Genomic DNA, 13,146 nt, shown 5'->3' on the forward strand with positions numbered 1-13,146 from the left:
CCCGAATGGCAGGACCTCCGAGATCCGTGCACATTATACAAACTCGGCGAGATCGAAACAACTTGCTGGAACAGGTCGGCGTTAATATCATTACATTGCCCATTTAATATGAATACCATCAACATAATCGTGTTTGCCAACATCTTGCCTTTGGGCTTGCCAGTCCTCTGTATCTCGTCTATTCAATTATGTTTCCTTCATCAGGATAACATCACAGTCGTAAAGCTAAACGCGGTGATATTTATATACAATAGCCGGACAACACCGACTTAGAAACGCCGCAATCGGTAGCAACTGCAGTTCTGATGGATTGTCATTTTGTCATCCTCACTGAATCTTAGTTCATGGATCGATAAAAAGTAATTGATATAGTTCAATGGATGACCCCGGAGAACAAAACAAAGAGGCGAATGGCACTTGGACAGATAAAAGGAGCTCTTGGCTGACTACTTTGTACTTTCTGACCAAGTTCTTTTTGCTACAAGTACCATGAAACGCTTTTTCCTCGTAGGAAGGAATGCGGTGTTTCCTTGGCTATACATGTAAGTGGTTACTTTGTTGAAGTGTTTGATATTCTGTTCTCAGAGACCTTTTTTGTTAACTGATGGACTTACTTTAAGTTTATTTACTAACCTAATTGTCCACAGAACTTAATCTAGTTTATAGAAATGGATATTTTTTTAATCGTATTAACAAAGTTTTTTCTTGAATCGAAGAGTTCAAGAATGATCAATTCCTGCTAACTCTTTAATTGATAATTTCTTATAATAGTTCAACTTATTATAGATATTTTTTGCTATATTTACTTTTAAAAAGGATGTACATAAATCTTAATAAATGTTTACAAATTAAGAGATTAAGAAAGTTTATCTTTTTCTCATTAAATTTCTCTCCCTATTTTAATATCCAAGATCAATATCAGTTTACATTGCGAGAAAAGTATATTTAGATTAGATGCAGCTCGTTAGTGGAAAGCATGTGTCCACCACATTACTGAAAATCTTGCTTAACCCATTAGTATTATGCGCAAGTCATTAGCGTAATTATGTGTTAATAAACTTTTTCTTGTATGTGAAACGGTCAGAATATCTCGAAGCTACTAGATTTTTCGCGAAATGCATTTCTACGCATTTTGTTTCCTTTCCCGCGGCATTGGAAATTTCGTTTTTTTTTTGTTTCGGACATGCCGTTTTGCTAGACTGAACGAAAAAGTTCCGTTGACACGACATCGATTTTTACAGTTGAATTTCCGACAGACTGTTACATTAGCTTTGAGAATGCACAGTTATAAAGAATTTTATTTTTACGGTAGTTATTGATTTTTTTAGATAACGTGTTTCTAGATGTGGATATTCTGATTTCGTTAGCAACATAATACGTTTTCTCATTTGCGAGGTAATGGAAGAAATTCACATGATAAGAGCTACTTTGTCTGATTCAGCGTTGCTATCTTAAATACGAGCGATGTTCTAATGCAGTAGAAATTGCATTCTTTTTTGTTCTCTCATTATGCTGTCATTGTCAGTAAACAATAAATTCCTGTGACAAAAGCAATACAACGATTGTTATCCCGAAATGTAAATATTACGGAATTCTGTACTTCGCGCGAAAAATGTTGCGTATTTCGACCTTTTATTATTATGCGCTTTAATAGAACAGGATTACTTGATTTTATTGTTATAGAGCACTTACGGTAATACGTTAAAATTCCGAGAAATGAGAAATTTATCGAGAAGTCTCGACCTTTTCCTAGAATCCATCTATAACGACACACGGCTTCCGTCTGGCTATTCTACGAAGTAAATATTTCAGAAAAACGAGTATTTAACGAGGAGATTCGCTTTTAGCGAAGCAAAACCAGCAATTTCTTACGTCTTACCTATATCTAAAATCACGATTGCTAATATAGATATACATATGAATTTTCTAGAACGATTTCCTGATAAAAATGGCAAAAAATAAAAAAACATGATATTGGCTTAACATACAAGTTATATCATCAAGAAAAGGTTAAAATATAAAAATTGGCGTTCTTACGGATAATCCTTGATTGCAATTAGAGTAAAGTGCTTTTATTCTCGGATGGAAAAGCACTTTAAATGTCAATGACAAAAATTAGAAAAGACGCTCTTTACATTTGTGTTATGTTACACGAAGACTTTTTAAACAAAAATTATTATTAACGAGATTCGCGCATATTGCTTCGCTTAGATTGATTTTCTATTTAATTTTAATTTTTCCTTAAACTTTTTATTAAATTTTGTCGAAAATTCTAAACGTGAGCGCTTGCGTTAAAATTTTATCTAGAAATAGCTTTTGTATTTAGGCTGTCATATATGACATACGCAAATAAAATCCCTCGAGGACAAAGCGAAATCATCGAGTATTCATCCTCTCGTGCTTTTATTCTCTTGCGTCCTCTTTGAATTTTTATTTTACTCATTTCGTATCTTTTCTTTCCTCTAGAAAAACCGTGGTATCAAAAAATTGAATAGAATTATTGACTGTGTCGCCTTTTCTGATATATTCGAATGGATGTTTTATTAGATATATACTGTTGTTTCCCCAATTTTTTGTACGAAATAAAATGGTTTATACTATACTTATTTATTTATTCTATAATAGTAATACATATTTAATTTAGAATTATCTTCAAAATTAGAATGTATAGCCCAAATATTCTAACAAATAAATGAGTTCATGTAGAACTTTGTAACAAGTAATTCTTGGTTTTATCGAAATAATCAGCGTTGACGATTGGTTTGTTGAAGAACTACAAGTAAATGTTGGCTTTGAGGACCATCACCACTTACGAGTTACGATATAATTTTCCCTCTTCCACTCGCAGTTTCTAGTATTATTGTACGTATTTCTTGTTTATCCTCAAACTGTCAGAAACTCTCTTATTCGTGTTCCACCCTTTGGGATAGGTATATATATATGCCCATGGAATTATTTTGTAGATGATAAAAAATTGAAATAAATCGCGGTCGTATGCGTATACACGACACTGCACTTCGCGGGATTGGCATAAATTCCACACCGTTAAGCTCGTCTGTTTCATTTGCCGACTTGCCCCAACAGAAGACAAATGGTTTTCCTTGGATGCCCGCGGGAAAAATGATAAGAGAAAAGGAACGAATGCACGAGGGTGGAAAAAATACTGCGCATCAGAACGTTTGTTGATCCGTATATATATATATTTAACGGTGATTCCACTCTTCAACTTTCAGAGGACTTAACTCGCTTCACTATCATTAGACGGAATCATTTGTCTTAATGGTACGTCAATTAGCATTCAGTTAATTTTTCGTGGTGACTATCGGTGGCGCCAATCAAGCGTGATAAATGTTTTCGCGTTATACATATTTGGATATCGTGGAGATTTAATAGAGTGGTGCGCGTGATTAATTACCTGCCTTCATTTAAGTACTGATACCTGGAAGCCCCAAAAGTGATTGATAAATGGTTACTTGATTAAGTCAAAGGATTTATTATGAGAATGTAATGTTTTGTAATTAGTTACTCTTCCATGACAAAATATCGTAAGTATACTACATAACAGTCTACTAATATACTCTTTACTATCTTTTTATTATCTAAAAATATTCTGACTTTATCTTATTCCTCATCGATCTTATTTGCATGCCATTGTTTGATCAATAGACCCTAAACCTGCCTGACAAAAATTAATTATCGGTGATCGACAAAGACAACTTCGAAATAGGAATACTTAATCAGTTTCGGAGTCGAAATCATAATGGCAATCTACATAGATTGCAAACAACAATTCGAGATATTTTAATGAAGAAAATAATAAAAAAAAATGAAATTATAATATCTGTATGTAACAGATATCACAATTTGAACTTTTGATCCTTAACATTTCACTTCTAATGATGTGAACATCGTCAGACTTCCTACACAGCTTTTCTATATGCATCGAATGCATTTCACCTTGGAGTCTAATTGTCGCACTCGGCATTATGCATTCAACAGCTTAAGAACTCGAACCAGCATACGGAAGTTCAGCCTCGCTAGAGAAATACGTGGAGAGATCAGAGAACACTCGCTATTACGAACTCGCGTCGCGTTCCATCTTCGTTAACGCCGTTTCTTGTCCATCCAATAATTCATACGTCTTTTCAGACACGGCGGTACGATGTGGTAATTACATTCTGAGAGATTAGGCCGTAATGGACGCGCGTGCAGCATCTAGGTAGACCGTCTTTCGTGGTTCGTCTTGGACGTGCGAAATTAATCTTCGTCGCGTAATTCAGACGGCGAACACCATATAGTAGACGTAGTCGCTTACAACTATACGAACGTTCGTGCTAGATGGCCGTAAACGACTTGTCGGTCGAGTGATATACGGTATGGCCTACGGCGGGGAGTCGATCCATCGAAGTATTGCAACGAGTAATTGACTACGCTCTGCTTGCTTCGATTAATTAACTTTCAGTACTTTATCATTCTCGTTATTCCAATATAGCGGACATTTAATAGGTATCCTTCAAACGTCCAATGTCAGACATCATTATTTTTGCACATTCTAATTTCTGAATTTTCTTATTTTTTCTTATTTTTAATCAAAAAACGTCACATGCAGAATTTTTTTCTTAACGACGTTATTTAATCCTTGATGTACATGCATTAAGATTTAAATTTAATTTTGGTTTATTCAATTAATTTTTTTGCACACATTTATTTACTTTTTTCTATTTCTTTAAAAACTTAAACAGATGCAATGCAAGTATTCGCGTCTTATACGTTTTTCCCACATTTTCTGCATCGGAATGAAAAGCTAGTAATTTTTATATGTAGCATCGCAGATGCATTTCCTTTTACAATTCGGTTAATTGCTCGTAATGTTTAGTAAATAGGAATATTTATTGATGCTCGTTTTGACGGTTTATTGTAGTCAATTAACACATTACTGTATTTAAATAGTTAATTACTCTGAACATTGGATATAATTATAAAATTGCTGTATCATTGTTACGTTATTGTATCGTGGTTGTTATTTTAAATTTATTATGAATGGGTCTTTTTAAAGGATATTTATTTAATATAAAATATATGTTGTAAAAAGTGATACTGATTTAGCATTAATCTCTGTACAAATTTGAAATTAGCACTATATCAAAAAAACACCTTGTATTATTTGATATTGTAAAGCAGAAATAATTAAGCTTCTAATTCCGTTATTGGATAGTTAGTGGTCTTAGTAGTTGATCTGTTCATTTTGTGGTCCATTAAAGCAACGTTATATTTAAGCTGGAAATTAATTTGAGTATGACACATATAATCGTAGAATGTCGTCGTACTTGCAACAGCATATTGCGCACCATCGAATATTATTAATTAGAACTCGTGTTACTCAATCAATATCAATAACATAATTAGGTTAATTAGTTTATTAACCCCTGAAACTTGCGCCTAGCTCAACCGTCGTAAGATTGTTAAAGAAAATGCCGATGCAGATAAAAATGACGTAGATAATCTAGAGACAATATACAAGTATCGAAGTTGACTTAACGTAGAAAGACTTTCACGTGGGCGAAAAAATAAAGAGCGCACGTCATGACTGTTAAATGTCAGCGAAATATTTTCAATGCACCTCATCGAGCGGCGCCATAAGTTGAGCAAACGTGTCGAGCTTGCAAAAGATTGCAATGAAGTCAACAGTTGTGAGGCCACTAAAATATGAAAGCTTTAATTTAAAATTATATTGTGTGTCGCCTTATGATTACATTCGCAGCGGATGTTATTCGATACTGAAAGAGCGATTTGGTTTAAAATTTTTTATCGTGATAGATTTGTATGTTTGTGAAGCTTTATCTTTATTTATATGAGAAATATGATCTATTACAAATGTATATGGAAGTTTTGTACGTTTTGAAAACATAATACATATATGAAAATCAAGAACATGTTGCTTACAATCAGTAGATGAAAATGTGTTGGCAAGTAATGTCGTAACATCGTATGTGCGATCTTAAAGTTTTCACGGGAGATTTCATTGCAAAGTTTTCGGAACTTTCTTCCAGAAGTCTCCTTTTGTGCTTTTGTTTGGAATAACAATAAGGAATAAAAAGAAGTATCAACGAAATTATGTGCCATCTTGCGCCTACGTCGAAAAGTTTTTCATAATGGCTAGATTTCACACCATTCGTTGCTTTAATTAATGAGCCACAGATTTACAGATTTCAGTTGGAAATTTTTCACAAAATTTCACATTTGTTTTACACAATTAATTTTTTATCTATTCTAAATGATAGCATTTTTACTTTTCTTAAAAAAGAAATAATATTATAAAGTGCTTTGTAATACAAAAATGTAATGAAAAAATTATAACACAAAAATTTAATGTTGCTAGAGCTTAAAATATCTTAATACGATATGATTATATGTGTGTGTGGATCTTATGTACTTATATTTTTTTCTAGTAGTTGCCAAGTTTTTTACGTTTTAAACATTTTTTCACACATTACTGAAAAATTATCTTGTATACAGTCTGTTCAATAAGAACGTGATGCTCATTATGTTCAATAAGAACGTGATGCTCATTATTCTACAAAGAGCGACCGTAGCGATATCTTCCTGAACTCGTTTGAACCTTTATTTCGTGCTCTTTTGCGCAATATATCCTACCAGCACATTGTGTAGTTTACGTCAGCGAATTTATTATTTTTACAATGAGTGCCAAATTCTTGAAGCGGTACGAGGCAGTGTTTTTAGTGAATGGAATGGCCGGCAATGTCCCCAGATGCTAATCCCATTGAAAATGTGTGGTCGTACATGAAGATGAAACTCAAAGGAAAGCCAGTGTACACGGTGGAGCAGCTGTCATTTCAAATTAAGAAGATATGGCGATCTTTGCCAAAGAAATATGCAGATAACCTCGTCGAAAGTATGGAAAAAAGGTGTCATGCAATAATCAGTAATGGAGGTGATTGGACAAAGTACTGGGATAGGTAATTGCGCAATAGCTAATAATGTGTACTTCAAAAAAAAAATAAAAAACTGTCTAAATGTTTATAGTTTTTTGATTATGGCAGACACTTTCTTATTGAACAGACTGTATATAGCAAATATAGCAAATATAGCCTCTCTAATAATATTGATTATTTTTCAATTTTTTTCTTATGTACACTTTTGTAATTATTACAATAATTTCTAAAGTTGTGGTAATAATACTCGATAATTACATGCTGTAGATTTATTCCAAAAATACAAATTATGTCAATGTGAAAATTTCTATGAGGATTCATTTGCATGGAAAGATAATTCACGAAAGATGAATGAAAAAATAATGTAAATAAGAAAAAAAAATCGTACATCTTTGTTCAATTTACATGAGAAATATGTGGATAATATTCTTGTAGTTAAATCAATTATTTTAAATTGATTTAAATCATTTCAGCTTTCAGGTTCAAAAAGCGCATCATTTTCTGTTTTATTTCTGGCAAAAAAATTATTCTCCGTCAATAAAAATTGCCCAATAAAAACCTTTATCGACTCCATCAAACCAAATATCCACCATCGTATAAAATACGAACGAGTTTTATTCATCATGTCGATTGCGTCTAACAAAACAATTAACGATATTACAATGATTCATTCACATTGTCGATCATTATATTTTGTGAATGCATTGTATCCTGTTCATATTTGTGCTTTCATATTTTATGTTTAATTACGTAATATGAGATGTAAACAAATGTTTAATTTCCTAGTTATTATTCAATTATATATAGTTTTTCAATAAATAATCATATAAATCGGTATCACACATTTTAATCAAAATATATATAATTTCAATTATTGTCCATCTTTCGCTCAGAATGGATTGCGAAATATATTTTTCCACGTGTTACTGAGCTCGTGTGAAAGCTTTTCTATATTGCTTACTTTCGCGACGTACAATACCCGGTCGTAAATTAATTTGCTGTCAGAACCGTTTTAAACCTACGCGAATCGATAATATATGCACAGCCTATATAGAAGAGGTTACGTGCGATGAGAGACATGCTCCCATCGGCGCATCAAAATGCACGTCGCAGTTATGGGTCGGGGAATTAGGTGGACCAGTATATAACGCACCGAACCTCGAACTGTATTTATCTGGGTCATCTTCCTAGTAGAAACTGTTCATGTTGTGTAGATATATAATGAATATACTCGAAATCCGTTGGGCATTTAATTGTCTATCGCGGAATGCATATGTGCAATACGTGCATTGAAGAGACAGTGTTTATAATTACAACTGTAGTTCAAGTCACAAATCCATTTTGCTTGAAATAATATTTTTATGTATTAAATGTCAATATTTTTATGTATTCAAAAATACTATATTTAATAGTTTAACAATATAAACACATTAGTATAAAATAATATAACAAATAAGTATAAAATAAAAAAATATTTATAACTTAGAAAAAAAGCGTTTCCCCATGTTTATATGAAACCATGTTTACATGGCTCTTTTTATCCTTACAATGAATGGAATATATTCTTAAAGTTTGGCTAACTATTTCTGAAACACCCTAGATATATGTATTAAAATTATTATACACAATCACTTAAAAGTTTCAGTATTTATAGAAATTTCGTAATATAAAAAATAAAATATGATTATAATTTGCACTATGTTTTTAAATTTATTATTACATAATATTCATTACAAATAAAAAAAATTTTCAGATTTTTTTATTTCTTCAAGCTTAATCTCTTTGGGTTTCGATAATAGAAGCTAAACTCTTGGCATTCTGTCGATAAGTTGTTCTTCAAGTGTTATAATCAAAGATTTGTGTTTAATCTGATGTTTAATTTCTGTAAAAATATATATTGTTCTTCGGAAGGCAATAGATTGCGCGCGCGCGTGGTGTGTGTGTCTGTGTGTGAGAGAGAGAGAAATTATTTCCATTCTTGTATTGTTAGTTGTCACGATATTCAAATGTTTATCGGTATCTAGCGCAAAATTTGAAATTAATATTTCTCTCAACTGATATACATATTTGTCAATTTGAGAAATTCATAATTTCCGATTATTTTTCGGCAATTCGCGATTCAATTGAACATATTCATGATCAAAAATAAAAGAATATGGACCATGTCTACTGATCCATCTTTAAATAAACTGTGGCCGATATTCATAGACGGATCTTATATTTAAGACTGTCTTAAGTACAGTTTTGAGAAGTCACGAACCAATTAGAGAGCCGTATTATCGCCTTAAGACATTACTTAAGACAGTCTTGAAATAAGAACGGATTATGAATATCATCCTTAAGACTAATTTATCTATTTATTTTCATAATATTTTATAAATGAAATATAAAATTGTTAGCGAACACATAAAATATGCTGAAACTTTTGGGCGGTAATGAATAAATATATATACATTTTCTATATTATGAATACGATTAGTATAATATATATCTCTTTCATATAAGTAAATCAGCGATTTGCTATAACTTTTTGAACATTTTCGAGAGAAAAATGTAATTTTAAGCATTTAAAATTAGTAATTCTATTGCAATGTGCTTATCCTTTTAATGTACCATGCGAGAAAAAAACGCGGAGGAAATTTAAAGAGTTTTGTTCCTTCTTCAACTTCTAACAGACACAATATTAGCCTCTGAAAGATGGAGGTAACATTTTTGCGATTATATGTTAAAGATATATGATCTTCAAAGCAAAACATTATTTTATCATCGCTGCAAAAGATGTGCTTTTAATTTTTTAACGAGATATTTCTCTCACAAATTTACATTGAAAATTCACAAGTTACTACATATTTTTCAAGTTACCATAGTTTACTTCATTGTTACTTCAACATTAAGTTACATTTTCCGTATTTTAGAAACGCTGAAAAAAATACAAAATTTTGAAAAATAGCATAAAAATACACAATTTAATAAATAACATAAAAATACAAAATTTTTATAAATCTTTATTATTGAATATTTATTAATATTTCTAAGTAAATATTTACTAAATATATATTTGATATGAAAATTATTAATTTGATTTAACTATTTTTTTTACTAAATAGATATTTATTTACTGTAAATCTATGTTGACTTAATATTATTCAAAGAAATATGTACTAAAATTTAATAAACTTTTCAATGTGATTTGATATTAATATAAATTAAAAATTAATACTGATTCTATAGTAATACTGGTCATTAATGAGTTTGTTAAATTAATAATTTTCGCTAATTCTTTTATTGCATTTTTTTACATTAATTCTGAAAATAAGGTTAAAATTTGTCCTGTAAGCTCCAATTTTTTGTAACATATCTCTTTTTAAAAACTTATACATTTTGTTAACAACAGCTAGTTTTTCTTAATTAAAATAATTTAGTTTAATTAATTCTGTCTTAAGTCTTTATAATGAATAGAAAATCTGTTGAATTCATTAGAGTAATTCCCTGTACATCATTTACTTGTACCTAAGAGCAGATGAGATAATTTTTAAATATTAGGTGTTGGAATTAATTCGTAGCGTTTTTTAATGAAAGAATGTTATTTATTTCACATGAGCATTAAAAAATACATTAATGAAAGTACTTCCCATCACTTGTAAAACGCTACGAATTAATTCCAACACCTAATACATATTATTTAAAAAATCTCTATACTCTTCTCCTAAATTTAGCAAACAAATTTAAAATCAAAGTAAAAAATATTATGAAGAAAACATTGTTAGATCAATTTAACATAAAAACAGCAAAATTTTGTAGACTAATATAATTTTTGCAAATGCTTTTAACGAAATATTCAGCGAATGATGAGAAATGCTTTGTATCAAAAGGATGAGAGAACATCGCCGTGATGTTACATCGAAGCGCTTCGTCGCGACGCCGGCGAGCGTCGCCAAACGTGGTAAATTCAAATCAGCCGGCATCTTCGACGATGCGAGGTCGACGAGCGAGCGTAGCGACTGAGAAACCCCTCATCTTACCACCAAGTAGCCCCGGCGGAACGATGGAAAGGCAGCGGTCGCCGAGGGGTAGCATAGTGCCGAATATCGCTCTGAATACCGAGAGCGACTCTCCCGACGAAGTTAGTATTCAACCTCTTATATTTTTAGTATAATTTTTTTATGTATATTCAAATCGTTATTTAATTATTTTTAATATATAGTGACATAAAATATAAATTTCTTGCCTATACAACAATTATTTCAATTTGTTATGAGATCAAACTTATAAATATTAAAAACTCATTCATTTCGGGAAGATGTATAAAGATTTAATTTAATATTTTTAAAACCGAATAACGATTTAAGTAATTTGATTTGATGATCAATTTTACTGGCGATCGCATAGAGTTATAAAGCGTAAAAAATAATTCCAAATAATTGAAATTCTCAGTCAACCGAGCTTCAAGCTTGAAATATACAGCAGATTTTCGTCCTCTTTTTCTGTTTTTTTTATTCCCTTCAGGCTACGCAATGTTATACGAAATATTCAATTACTCGAGGGATACTCGAGTGTACAGGCGTTTGACATTTGTACTCGATCGATATGAGCACCGCGTATATTCATCGATGAAACCGAAAACGCATTTTTTGTCACGCATGTTACACATCAGTTTATCCACGAAATTTTGAAGCCATGAAATGTTCAGGGCAGATGGATTGCTATCACATGTTATTCATTAGTAGATGATTGGCGCAGCATAGGCATGCGTTTCGGAAGTTATCGGTTGGCTTTGGACAGCAATGCTAAAATGATTAAAATACGTTTACTTCGATCGAGTATTTTAACATGTTTCGCGAGCGTGTAGCGCTTACTTCCATATGTGTGCAAATGTAAATTTATTCCCGCGTTAATTCCTATGCTAATTAAACACAATTAGATATATTGCAGAGATACGGATGCGTATAATATTAACATACATATCTCCAACGTTCAAAAATTTCCAAGTAGAATCAGAAAAATCAATTAACTTAAATAATTAGAAATTAAACATTTGTAAAGAGAAAAATAATGACCTAATTCCTGAAATTACGAGCTTATTATCATTCTTGATGAACATCTTTTACGTGAAAGGAAAAAGAAAGTCTCTTTTACAAAAACCTCATACCACGATTAAAAATTAATTCTTGCTCTAACAATTATTCCTTCTGTTAAAAAATTAAATAGATAATGCTTTATGATGTTTTATTTCAGGGAGTCTGTCGTAGGATCCTGCCGGATCCCGAACAGTATGGTACCGGCCGCAACTCCCTGGCGCCCGAGGCGAGCCGCAGCCCGCGAAACTCTCTGATACCTGACGATTACTGCAGAAGCCCGCGAGGCTCTCTAATACCGGACTCGAGCAGGAGCCCACGTAATAGTTTAGTACCCGATATGGTGCGGTCACCGCGAAACAGCTTGACGCCAGAAGTCTCTCTTAGTCCGCGACACTCTCTGGTGCCGGACTCGGCACTTAGCCCGAGAAATTCTCTGGTACCGGATGTGGCCTATAATCGGAGTCCACGGAATAGTATGGTGGCGATTGGCGGCTCTAGAATATCCCTCTTACCGGAAAATGGTAACGCGATCGTGGCCGCCAGTCGTAGTCCTAGACATTCGTTAGTACCGGATACGACGAGAAGTCCGCGAGGCAGCATGGCAAATTTGGATTTCGACCGAAGTCCACGTGGCTCGATATGTCCGGAATTGCACAGAGCATCCAATAGGGGCAATATCACACCTATGGAGGTTCCAGATAGAAGTCCACGCGGTTCGATAGTTTCGGAGTGTCTGAATCAGAGTCCTCGCGGCTCCATCGCACCTGATCCCAACAGATCTCCTAGAGGATCGATAGTGCCGGACGCGAATCGGTCTCCACGTGGATCGATATGTCCGGAGAGCAGCAATAGAAGCCCAAGAGGATCGATCGTGCCACATGATCAGACAAATCGATCGCCACGCGGAAGCATAGGTATGAACGATGTTGAAAGACATTCAAAAGGTTCTCTCGGAGCTATTAACGACGATGAAAACAGAAGTCCCAGAGGAAGCATCGGGCCTGAGGGAATCAACAGAAGTCCTAGAGGCAGTCTCGGAGGACATCAAGATAGAAGGGCACCGAGAGGCAACTTGGGCTTGCAAGATCCTAGAAGAGCTTCCGCAGATCAGGGTA

General features: G+C 33.0%; 1 protein-coding gene across 3 annotated transcripts in view; it reads left to right on the top strand.

The window, feature by feature from the left end:
* The window catches only part of LOC105146425 (uncharacterized), a 66,077-nt gene that overhangs the window by 6,620 nt on the left and 46,311 nt on the right, over positions 1-13,146 (top strand). For all 3 annotated transcript variants that reach the window (XM_087404955.1, XM_087404956.1, XM_087404957.1), the window contains exons 2-3: positions 10,826-11,076; positions 12,189-13,143. In XM_087404955.1, coding sequence (XP_087261081.1) covers positions 10,846-11,076; positions 12,189-13,143 — 1,186 coding nt within the window. In that variant the 5' untranslated portion in view covers positions 10,826-10,845. The remainder of the gene's footprint in view (positions 1-10,825; positions 11,077-12,188; positions 13,144-13,146) is intronic.

Source organism: Acromyrmex echinatior, chromosome 4 (genome assembly GCF_024713525.1).
Source record: "Acromyrmex echinatior isolate Ae372 chromosome 4, ASM2471352v2, whole genome shotgun sequence".
Lineage (NCBI taxonomy): Eukaryota > Metazoa > Arthropoda > Insecta > Hymenoptera > Formicidae > Acromyrmex > Acromyrmex echinatior.